Below are 13,374 nucleotides of genomic sequence, written 5' to 3' on the forward strand. Positions count from 1 at the left end.
TGGTATTATGATGTTTGCTTTACGGAAAGGCGTTGGACTTGAGGGAAAAATGTATAATAGCCCACAATACACTTCGGCCAAGAATCACAATAAAAATCATTAATTTAAAAAAAACCTGCTGTGGAGTTTAAATATGTCCCAAAATGAGAGTAAAGTTTACTAATCAATTGGACCCGCTTGGTTATCACAACGTCCAGTGTGAAAATATAAAATGTGTCTTTTTATCTTCTTATTCTTCAAGGACTATATCCAAGGTGGACGTCGGTGATCATGTCATGCCACAAAACACACCAACGGGCGGCGTGAAGCATCTCTGGCACACTCATGTGATGTCCTTCAGCAATGCCTCAAGTTTTGTTAGGATTTGTTTTTGTCTTCCCCTACTTTGCGTACCGTTGATCTTTCCTGTCATTATGGGGTTTTTGAGACTGTCCTTTCTTAATATATGTCCGATGAAATTCCTCTGTCTGATTATTGCATCTGATTCCAGATGATTGTTTTGGTAGAGCTGGAGTACTTCCTCATTAAAAATATGGTCGGTCCATGATATTTTTAGTATCCTGCGCAGAAACCACATTTCTTTTCGTTGCCTTGGAAACAGTCCAGCATTCTGATCCATAAGGCATGGTATGGTGAATGAAGCATGCTCTTCATGCTTGTGAATGCTTCTTTTACCATTCCTATTCTGCTCTTGGATGTCTTTTTCGCATCTGGCATTGATGATATCCGGCTTCCCAAGTATTTAAAACTGCCCACTTGCTTTTGGCCTAACATGCTTATTGTATATCACTCTATTTAATAGGTTTCTTGATAGCATTTGAAAATGAATGTACTTGTAAACCCAAAATGCACACCGGGAAGGCATTCAATAAATCTCGGTATCCGCCCAAGGCAAGTGATAAGCGGACGGATACGGAATCATAAACAAATAGATGATACACACGTTATAGATACCAGTATTAATGATTACGTAAGCAATGACCAATTTGTAGTCATTTACTGTCAAGAGCTAGTGTTTTGTTTTATAAATGGTAGGAATATACAATATGTATATTTTTCTAACTACATACGACATTGTAGCTATTGTAGTTCTAAGAGAGCATTTAGACTAGAACTATAGGGTCCACAACTTATAAGTTCCCCCAAAATTAATAAATCGAAAAATATTTGACAAAATACAAAGGTCTAAAAAAGTATGGGTAGCCCTATTTGTTTCACACATATCGACCAAATAATAGCCTCACACGTCATCTGTCTTCAGTCACAATGGTTCATTATGTAAAAAAGAGACCGTTTTAAACAGTGTTAAAGGGAGTCTCCGGCAATCACAACATTATGCCTATTATGTAAGAATAATAATTATCAAGCACGTATCACGTGGTTTTATTTAAAACAAACACATAGTGGCCATAAACGAATAAAAACATCCGTCTCTCAACACACGATATTCAAAATTCCCGGGCGCCGAAATTGTAGAGTGCAATGACGTCTCAGTATAACACAGTGAAGGCTGACGACAATTGAGCACAAACAACCATTACGTTATTGCACTTAGACTATTTCGGCGCGGGAATTTTGAATATCGCGTGTTGAGAGCCGACTGTTTTTATTCGTTTTTATTTGTTTTTATTCTTTGCAAATTGTTCGTCTATCTATCTATATGTCCTACGCACACATTAAGTTACATTTTTATTCTTTTTGCCCCTTGTATATGATCCTATAGGGTTTTTTTTTAAGGGGAAGAGGGAGGGGTCCTTTTTAAGACACGGGGTTCAAATACAACTTGGCAGACAAAATATTCGAATTCAGCATACTTAAGTAATTATCGTAGCAGGGTAAAGATATTATGCTCAAAATATGCTTTGACAGAATTTGAGGACGTACTTGCTCTCAAATTCATCGCGACAAAACTACGATGATAATGAATTGTGGCCATAATGACTGATTGTAACTTGTTTTCTGTATTTAATTGAGAATACACACGGAGGGATTGCATATGAACTTCGAACGCAAATTTAAAAAAATCGCTTTCTATATAAAATTCTTCCGCAACTTCGTAAAGAAATTATTTTCTTCAACAATGGTCATCATGATGGTGAATAACTTTAATTTATTAAAGACACGCAATTAAAGTTTTAAGCTTTTTACATTGAAAAACCTTATAATTATCATATAATGGCTATAATTATTCAGACTGTAAATAGTAAAAATATGCAGAAAACCGCTGCTGCTTTGTGTTATCTGTAGTAACCCTGCTTCATACATTAAAAACACATTTTGTTTTGTAATTTCATGTTTTTTGACATCATAATTGTTAGCACACACATAGCTCCCTACGACAAACCAGTCATTTCCACATCGTATAGAGCCTTGTTGCCATCTTCCTGATATGCTCCATCTTTTGGTGGTTTATAGGTTAAGGCGGCACCGGTAAACGCAAGAATGGATACCAGACGACACGCAGATATCATCAAGACTAGATAGATAGTCATTTGGGAGTTATCGTAAAGCCAGCAGTTTTGTGATCCGTCACATTCGTATTCCCAGAGTAGACAGGCTCGGTTGAGTAGTGCACCGAAAGCAATTGGACCAGGAACTACACCTGCATGATTGGAATCAAACAAATTTGTGTAATAAAAGTTATTACTAGAATAACGCGGTTCGTAATTTAGGTGGCCCCACTCAATGGTGTGTTAATAACAAAGGTTTGTAAATATGCAACATGCAAATAAGCTCATTAATATTCATAAATATGCAAATAACATTACACAAAACTATACAACACATCAGGACACAATTTGATAATATCACACTTCTAAATTAGAAGTTGATAGGTTATTATATTTTACATTTTTGCATGGCCCCTCACATTATTTTGTTTAACGCATCTTTATGCAATGTACTTACCTAAACCTTTGTTGAAGAAAGTTTGCACCCCTAGCGCAAAATTTCTCTGGGAATAATCCACGCACCTAGTTTAGAGTAACGGACAAAGATATTCATCATTGATCGGTTTAATATTTAATTCGAAGTCTACTGCAGAAGACTGAGCTAAAGTCTTTCAAAGACATGAACTTATATTTGAAACACTCACTCCAGTTGTGGAAGATATAGTTAAAGCGATATCGAGGGGGAGTATGGGTTTCAAAATAATGAACACTTGCAAATCCCATTTGAAAAACATACTCCCTCTGCCTCTGTGGAAGACCTTTATTAAATCTTCCATATGGGTATGTCAGATTCTGTATAAATCTTAAACTATTTACAAATGTCTAAGTGCAAATTTTATAGTAACTTTAACCTTCGTGGCCATGTTTGCATATAATTATCTCTCTGACATGGTACTAGAGGTAATGGTACTGAAAACAACTATATAATGCAAAACATAAACTTTAAAAAATGCTATTATGGTTGATCGTTTTATGAAAATGTTTCGTTTCGTCACTCGTTATTTCATAACTCAAGAACCACCAGACCTACAAAAGTGTAACTATAATATTTGAATTCTTTATCAAGCCCGCTTCACAATAACAACAACAATTTTCGCCAGAGGTCAATACCATAATTGAAGACCGAAATAAGAAGACTAGTTTGCGTATGATGTCCTGTTAACCAGACCAAAAATGATGTACTACGCAGGTCAGCAACCAATCACGTCGCGCCTTTGCCCTGACGTCAGACGCTAACTAGTCTTTTTAATTCGGTCTTATATTTACCACGATTCGACCAATTGACAAACTACTCTAAATTCACAAAATACAATATTTTTAAAATATTAAATCACACTTTACCTCATAGTAGCAGTAATGTAAGGCACAGGTACAAGATAAGTAAAAAGGAAGCTGAAAAACGCCACCACAAGGAAAGGTATTAGATATGCACAATCTGTGCCACATCTATTTGCTTTCGCGGTCCCATAATCTTCCAATGAGCCATCGACGGGAGGTATACATGCACACTCGCTGTATTCCTGTAAAACAATAAAGTTTGACAGTGACTTACAAAGATTTGAAACCAAAATTGTTTAGGTCTTTTTGGTAAACAAATGTAGGCTATATCTTAAATAAGAAAGGTCAAACATTTTCAAATGATAGTCGGCCTTTCCTGCATACACTTTAAGCATGGAGGTATATAAATAAATGGAGAATGATCTAGCCAAGCATCTTTTGTACTACGTTGGTTATGACCAATTATTGTTGAATAGGCAATTTCAGGGGATATTGATTATGTTAAGCTGATTACATTGTTAAGTCTGTTTCACTGGTCATTTATTTCATTGGGGTGCTAAATGCAGTTACTTATAATGTTTATTGGAAAGTGCTCATGTTTCAGAAAATTTAATATCAAAATGTCATTTTCGTCAAAAAATTGCATTGAAATCAGTCTTTTTGAATAAAATAAACACCCTATCTGTAGGCCTATATCTGTGGTCATATTGTGACCCCTTACATTTTGGTCATGATTCTTGAAAAATTAAATTAGGCTATGACCCCCTATTTTTCTTTCCAAAATGTTATGACCCCCCCCGGTATAGGCCTATTTGGAACCCCCCTCCAAAGAAAATGATGGCCCCTAATTAATTATATTAATAATCATTTAGGCCTAAATACTGATAATTATTTATTATAAAATGAGAAGTTTAATGATGATGAAAAGATTTTAGCTGAATTCCGAAGTACTTCCGGTAAATTTTACTCTCTCTTAACTCAATTGGCCCAAATTGGCCCAACATAATTTTTTCACAATCGGAAGGTAAAAACGTTTTGCTTTCATTTGCACTATATTTAAACTCCCTCAGACCCCCTTAAAAGCTTAATATATGAACATGAAAACTAAGTATATTTGTCAAGTTACGGCACAACTAGTGTTGAAAACAGTTTCATAACTTGAGAACAGAACATCCAAATTTCATCGGGTTTTCGCACAATCATACATTAAAACTATAAGCTATCAAAACTGGCGACTTTGAACAGCTAATTGACTAGCTGACGTCATTATACAGTCTCTTTTACAAGCCTTCCGGTACGGGTCAATGTAGGGTCAATTCCTATGAGGAAATTTTGGGAGTGACGATCAATGAACCATGGTAGAGTCTCATAACCATCGTGGAGATCAATAGCTTGGCTGAAGTGGCTAGTCATTCAAGTTTGGTGACTCATTGAATAGAGGTAATCGGATAATCTCCACTTAAGAGATTAGAATTCTGGCGATCATTCTCCATTTATTTATATACCTCCATGCTTTAAGTACATATCATGAGATTGATAAAGTTTACTTCGAGGACTGTTAAATGTCAATAATATCAATTTTTAATAATTTGCCATAAAAGTTGTAGTTTATCTCAAATTAAAAAAAACAAAATAATTCAATATCAGAAGGACATTTCTCGTATTCAGTAATTTGGTTTGTCTGGTGTGCTTTTAGGTTCAACAAAAATACTGTGCAAACGTTGCTATCCGAGGTTGAGGCTGCTCGGTTGTTATACAATTTCAAACACAACAAATTTGGCTGTTTCTAATTATGTGTAAGTATTAAGTAAACATTTATATGCAAAAAAAATCAGGTTGGGAAAAAAAATCAACCAAAGTCATTATAACGAACCTTCGCTCCCTTAGTTTCGTTTTTTTCAACGGTACATCCAGCGTGACATGCGGAGTAGTACATAATACCATCGGAGCCACAGACTGGGTCGTACTCATCCTCGCATTTACATAACGAATTACACGAAGCAGTCAAGTTAAATTGATCTTCAGAATACTTTGTCAAAAAAAAAAAAATGTGTAAATGAATGTATGTTTTACTCTCTTTTAGATAAGCCATTATTAATTCTTTAGAGGGTCTTTGATGAGATTTCATGAAACTTGGTTGAAGTCCAGTTTTTAACATGTACGCAAGGTATGTTTAGGCCCCGTGACGCATGGGGAAAACTTTGCAGTACTATAGGTGACAAATTACTCTATTATGCTAAATAACCGATCACTGCAATGCTAAATTGTGACCGATCACTACTAATCGTGAAATTTGGATAAATCACCGGAAATTGTGGTACAAATTACAAAAATTGTTTCAAATTTTGATCAATCTGCTAAAACCGGCAGAAAACGCCACACAACATGCTAAGAAACAGCCTGAAATATGTGCTGTATTCTACAAAGTGGTGTTAAATGAGCAGCAATAATTATGCTAAATATTTGCGATTTACCGTTTTTCCCCACGTGACATGGGGCCTAGAATTGTTCATAATACTAATCACTTAGCTGACATAGTTAATATGGTTAAGCATAAATCAGGTACTTTTGTAAGTGATGATTTTGTAATTAACTTCCGGATTCGGCCCGGACTTAATTCCACAAGACAGTTCAATAAGCTCTTCGAGCATATACCATAGATCGTACTAACCTGTTTTCATATACAGTAGTCACACCCGCAAATGGTACATCAGGGCATGTTAGGAGAAAACCTATGGAAATCAATCCCGATATGACCAAACAAACTGCACAAAATTTGAGTGTTTGTGACACGGTCATTTTGTACCTTTTCAGGAGGTAACCTCCTAGTAAAGGACCGATGATTCCAGCAGGGGTAATGCTAAGACCTGGAAATGACAAAAACAGAGAATACATTAAAGAAGCGGTTAAAGCGTAGCCCAGTGGTTAAGGTCTTTAACTGTGGTTTCTGAGGTCCCTGTTTCAATTCCTGGTTGTGGCCAATATTAAGAAAAACACAATCGTTGTCGCCATTACTGCATGTGTATTGTTAGACAGATGGCAAACCTTCGAAGATCATTTATTAATGTTTCTAAAAAAACATTACATACTTTTCAATTCTAGATCTTATTACCAACAGCTTTCACACTAAATATACACATATATTATTTAGCTATTTTTAAATTCGATTTTCTTTATTTATCAAATTAAAACTTTTCTGCATTTTTGTGGTTATTTTAACTCTATAAACTGTATTTGTGTGCAAATTGAGGGCGCTATTTGCATAATATTTTTTAAATTTAATTTAGCCCAATAATATGAGTAGTATGAAAATTTCCTTGCAATATGTTACTCAGTTTTATGATGTTGTAATCAATAAAACCAAATTTAATGTCTACCCTTTGTAAAGATGCAAACAAGATTTACGTTAAATAGCGCCATCAGTCTTCAACTTTTCTTAAAAATAAATACAGTTCTACATGCCATCTTACCTGCCAACAAAGCTGCATTAATAGTTTTAAGATTGAAAAGTGACTCCAAAATTTTCGGTCCAAATACAGAGACAAATGCTATTATGAAGGCCTCAGCAATTACCCCGACCGTAATCAGCACATAGGTCGGGTTTTTCAGCAGGGCTAGTACTGCCTTGGGGAACTGTGATATCTTGCTCTGTGATTGAAACTGGCAACCCAATCGTGTTTCATTTCGGCGCTTCTTCTGAGCTTTTGTGTAGCCTGCATGAACAGATGTAGGTGAACAATGTTATAGAAAGAAATGAGTTACTATATCATGATTATTTGTTACCGAGCCGTGACTTTCGTCACGGCTATGGCTTGAAATGCACTCCGTTCTTTCTGCTTCTTCTTTCTGGCAACAAATTTCAAAATGCTCCTTCTCTTACATGTTACATCCTACAATGACGTCACGTGTACATGCATCGGATATACCCAGTGTCTATAGGGTGTTCACAGGTTCACATAAGTGTATTTATTTTAGAAGCGATACCCATACCTACAATTTGCGAGTCGAGGTGGTCACCGTCATGGAGACACAATAGATTACGTAACGCATTGTTCCTTTGTGTCGATTTGATTTTCCAACAAGCTATTCATCGAGAGGTACCTTTTGTGCAGGACAAACGGGTTCCGCCATTAAGTCGGAAACTGACCTGACAGCGTATTACCGCTTTACCAGGCAGGGTACTGCCAATAAGTGACCAAAAGAAAGTCATGTGAAAGCGCCCACTTGAGCGAGAGGTACCTTTTGTTCTCGTACAGCCCACTGGTGTGATTGAGTCTTCGCCAGCACACAAATTTTGGACCCATTTACAATTGGATATACTTTTGAATCACAATATTTTGTGGTGGAAGCATTGTACATTCTTTTAATGAAGGCCACGAGGCGTATATATTAGAAACACATATCAAAATGCTACTAGACTACCGGTTGAGCCCGTGAAAACGCACTAGTGAGTGTTAACAATTTGAAGTTTAGATGTTTAACTCATTTATATAGTATTATATCTGATATAGTAAATTATTGTTGCGTATAAAATAATACATCAATTAACTATACAATAGCTTTACCTGGCAGACGCCTGTTGTATCCCAGCAAAGGAAATGCATTATACGCAGCAAAAAAGGAGGTCCCTACGAATCCCAACCACCAACATCCCACCCAAAATGGACTTTCTGGAGTAATGGGGATGCTGTATCAAATAAACAATACACAATAAAACAAATAAAGCAGAATATAGTTAGCTACATCCTTATCATTGCTCATGTCCTTGAAGCGAAAGCTACATTTAGCAGCCGAGGCCAGTTGTTCCAATATTCAGATAAGGGGCGTATCCAGTTTAAGTGTATATCTCCGCCCACTTAGATTCGCCTCTGCACTGAGAGCCTATAAATAGTACTCACTCAGGAGTAATATATCGAGGATTCAGAACCAAAAAGCCGTAGCTCACTATGACCAGCTCTCACAAAATGAGAATGAAGTTGGCCCCTATATAATAGCTTTGGTCTACAAAATTCAAAATTCGATTTAATAGTTCGTAGCCTCTTGCGAATGGTAGTGAGCTTTGGCAAAAATTGCATTGATCATTTCATAGCGAGAATGTAGAAGAATTCAAATACCACAGATGTAATTTTGTAGATCCTGTGGTTCTTGAGTTATGTTGTAGAGAGGGCTGAAACAATAACACTTTTGTAAAATGTACATAACTTATTAACAACAATAAGTCAAGCAAGTTTTCAAAGTATATGATTTCTAGAATGAACTTTTGCAAAACATCGAAGTTTTTAAATAATATATTGATTTAGATATTTTGGCTGCTTCGACCAACAATAACAGTTATAACTAGTCTACCCTTAAAAGTACTCACTTGTCAGCAAATACATCCACGAACGTGTCAAGATAAACGCCCCCAGCAACAAGACCAACTGATGGACCTAGAACCGCTACTGACCAGAATATACCTGAAAGTTGCGAAAATCGTTAAAACCAATATGTATAAATGAAGTGCTTATACATATCAGGTACTGTCATTATTACTGTAATGTACAAAACGGGTTCGACACTTTAGATGCTTAAAAGTCACGTAAACGTCAAATTAATTAATACTTATTTATAAAGAAAGGTATACCCTATGGAAACTAATATAAAAACGATAATTATGCCATCAACACAACATAGAACAAGTTCAAAAACTTCCTGGAGTTTCGTCCAAGGTCATGGTACAAATTATGCTCGACAACGAAGACTTTCTGAGATTCTGGTGCGGCTCTTACGGCTCTACCGTAATGCGACAAATATTATTTCAATAACTATAAACTTTTTTACTGAACATCAGTTAAGCTACCGTCATAAAATAAAAACTCCCCTTATTCTGTAATGAACGAAACCTGTTTACAACTCCACCCTTTTTAGTTGCGAGTACTGCAAGTGCGTGCGAGGATAAAAGTGATAATTTCAGAAAATGACTATAGTTTTGACCCAAATTTGATACATTTTCTGGGTTCGTTTTCGAAGTCCCATCCGCATACCTACACAATTCAAAATCGAAAGCAGTGGCATAGCGTCATATGGGCACGGGGACACGTGCCCGCCAATCGATCTCAAAATTTAGAAAATCCCATAGGAAATAGCCGAAAAATGTCTTGGTCGGTGCCCCAACTCCCACCCCCAATATGATGACCTACGCCACACCACTGATCGAAAGCTCAAAAGCCCACCACCCCAGCCTCCGTCGTACTACACGATTAAAAAAAAAAGTCGTTATATTTTAAACCTACCAGTATAGACAGCTGCTGTTCCGCGAGTAACATTTTCATCAATATGTGTCAGCCCTAGATTGAAGATGGTAGATGCACCCAGTGCATGAAGCATTTGTGCCACAATAAACACGGCATAATACTTCTGCAGATTGTCATCATCGCCAACACATTGATCTGTTACTGTACGATTGACATCACAGGTATCGAAAATGGGACCCTCCTCTGGGTTATATGGACCCGCCAAATAATGCGGAAAAGTAAAAGTTAATGAGCCAAGTGAAAATATTATGGCACTGATTCCTATCAAGCGAGGTTTGTGACCATGTTCTCCAAAGTAGGATACAAACATCACAAAGAGCATACCGAACAAGTCATACGAGCGCGATATAGAAGCACCTTGCCTGCTTGTAAGATTGAATCTTTGTTCTATAGTTGAAATCATGATATAGAATAACCCAATTGCCATACCATGAGTAAAACAATAAAGACTTATGGCGAATAGGAAACCTTTAGAATTATGGAACAATTGCATGTGTTTTGGCCGGCAAGAACCGTAGCCATACAGTTTCAGTTCCTCCTCATCTAATACCTCATCATCAGCTGCATCATCAGTTTGGTATTTTGAGGTACTTTTGGGCTCAGCAGGTGCATCATTGTCCTGCATTTCTCCTTTTTCTGAATAGCCTTCTTTGGCATATGCTGTAGATACTTCGCTTTCAGAGTCTGAGGAAGCCATATTGGAAATAGGACACACTGTCTGAGAAGAACTACTAAAAAGTCCAGATTTGATACTTGTTGAGAATTGTTCGTCCACCTACGACGCTGATCAGTAGATTGTGATTCTTGAAGGAGGCCGCAGACTAGACCCTGTCAGACGATAATTACATGTCTAATCCATCATGTCAACAAACGCTTTATATATAAGCAAGGTTGATATGGATTTTGAACAAAAACAGTAGTTTTCTTCGAATTTCTTCTATTTTATTTGTAAATTGATTTTATTTTCCTGTAATTTGTAAGCTGTGAATGACATATTGTCATTCTTTGTCCTTCTGGATAGATATTCAAGTAACAAAATAATGAAATTAAACCATAATAAATCACATGTTATCATAGGTGTCAATTCTAGCATGTTTTGTGAACATAACGCTTGCTTTACGGAGATGCGTTGGACTTGGGGGAAATGTATAACATCCCATAACACACTTCGGCCAATAATTATACAAATACACATTAAATTTAAAAAGCTCATTACTGACAAATATTCGGAGTTCAGTTTTCCCAATTTCTCCATTTAAAACTTCACAATCCCCCCTCCTAGCTCCTGGTTCAACTAAAAATTTCAGGTTCCCCCCTCTCAAGACCCCAACAAATTTTGTGTTCCCCCTAAATTTTCCCATTACCCCCCTGCCATAAATAACGATCACTCCCTTAGTACAGGGATCTATTCTATACGATGATTATTTTTGGGTGGATCATCTAGAAAGGATAAAATTCAAATTGAGAAAATATTCTAGGTATGATTTGTAGGCCTAGGCCTACTATAAAATCCAGATCATAAAAAAATGCCAAATAGCCCTACTTTCTCATACTGAATAATTATAGCAGTAGGCCTACTACAAGCAAACCTGAGAATTAAGATGAGCAAACCCATCTATACTGTTTTTTCTTCTCAATATTGCCGCGAAGAAAAACATGATTACTTTTAGGTGAATGAATGGAGCCATGAATGTCAAGTGTGCAGAATTCGGCAGTCTTTCCACCAGGCTGATAGATCGAAAATCACTTTTAAATTCACTATTCGGGCCAGCCAATGAAGTGTACATATTTGAGGTACTACAGTCATAATATTTACTTCCAGTTTTATTCCCTATGATGGTCTCAATTCATCAAAATGTTCATGTCACCATCAGCCACCGAAAAGTCCGGAAAGTCCGATGATTTTCAATGTCATGACCACACACACAGCTCGCTCGGTCGAGTGATGTTTACATTTTGAAAACAATCACAAACTGGCCCAGTGTTGCCTAAAAAGGAGCCCAAAATTCACCTTATTCCTTACAATGTGTTAAAATGGGGGAAGAAAATTATGGAAAATCCCCATTGAAGGAAGCTTTTGGGCTTGCAAAAAAGTAGCTTTTGGGCTTGTAAACGTAGCACGGAAAACATGCCAATGAGAGCTGAGATGATGAATTCTGTGAGTCTAGCGAACGGCTAGAAAAAAAAATCGGGTCATCAAGAGCGGCAATCAATGAATTCAGGGGGTCTAAGGAACGGCCAGCGGCTGTGAAAAAGGGGGTCGTCGCCGCGGCACATACCCGTATAGCTGGGAAATGTGAGTGCCCCCCCCGGGTTCAGGGCCAGATGGGCAGGGCCCAGTGCTCCTCAAATCGGCTTGTGCATGTTCCTCTTTAGCCCCCAAACACCATGTTTTGAACAAAACTATGATAAAATTGCAAATTGTGCGCGCTTCGCTCGCGCTGGCCTTTTAGATTCTCATTCATTTTGAGTTACAAATAGTTTTAAATTTAAATTTCTTTTCGCGCTTCGCGCCCAAATGTCCTAGTAAAGTCGGAACAAAATATGCTCATTTCCCTCTTAAGAGTAAAAAAATCCTTATTTCCTAATCCTGTACATTGTAACATCCCATTGAATCCTATGTGACATGGCCTATTAAAAATTAAAAAATCCACGGACTAGACTTCTGATTTGAGAGAGGTGGATGGCTAATTTATGCGCGCCTTTTTTATATGAATTTAAATTAAAGAAAGAAAAGAAAACTAAAAAAAAAAGCTGAAAAATAAAATAATTGTTGTGAAAAGAACAAAGAAGAAAAAACTGAAATAAAAACTTGCTGCTTCAAATAAAGTTTGAATGAAGAAATTGTTGTCTCTTTGTTGTCCTTATTGGAATCTTTTTGCCTTATGTAAGACCCTGACTGAGTGAGTCTTGTATAAAAATAGCCATCGACTGGCCTGCGTTCTGAGTGGTATGGTAGCGCAAGGCGACATATTCAAAATTTGTATTCATCTATTGCTATGGTAGTTAAATCCATTAAATTTATTTACCTAGCTGGGGGGTTTACACCCCCCAGCTAGGTATTGTAATCGTTTGGTTCTTCCGCTGGAAACAAACCACTGTAATCTTCCCGTTTTCTTCCGCTGGCAACAAAGTTAGTACGAGGAACCCATACCGTAGTAGCTCTGCACAATAGGTAGATAGATAGGGCATACCGATAAATGATGTGTCTGTTTTGCCCGTTATTTAAGTTTGTGTTGCGAACTACAAAAAGTGAAATTGCACATGTTCTTTTGCTCATCTATCAGGGCACAGTTCTTGAACCCCAATATATTTGTATATTCATTGAATAACCTTTGACAATAATGGGTACA

The 13,374-nt window shown here is 36.9% G+C and overlaps 1 protein-coding gene across 1 annotated transcript; it reads right to left on the reverse strand.

Moving 5' to 3' along the window:
- Window positions 1-2,333: 2,333 nt before the first annotated feature.
- Window positions 2,334-10,718, reverse strand: LOC140140551 (solute carrier organic anion transporter family member 4A1-like). Its single transcript, XM_072162309.1, has 9 exons — window positions 10,001-10,718; window positions 9,091-9,184; window positions 8,294-8,415; window positions 7,199-7,441; window positions 6,495-6,595; window positions 5,602-5,757; window positions 3,792-3,970; window positions 2,908-2,972; window positions 2,334-2,602 (listed from the first exon to the last, which is right to left on the reverse strand). The coding sequence occupies exons 1-9, from the start codon at window positions 10,716-10,718 to the stop codon at window positions 2,334-2,336; spliced, it is 1,947 nt and encodes a 648-aa protein (XP_072018410.1).
- Window positions 10,719-13,374: the final 2,656 nt, after the last annotated feature.

Source organism: Amphiura filiformis, chromosome 19, assembly GCF_039555335.1.
Source record: "Amphiura filiformis chromosome 19, Afil_fr2py, whole genome shotgun sequence".
NCBI classification, from domain to species: Eukaryota; Metazoa; Echinodermata; class Ophiuroidea; order Amphilepidida; family Amphiuridae; genus Amphiura; species Amphiura filiformis.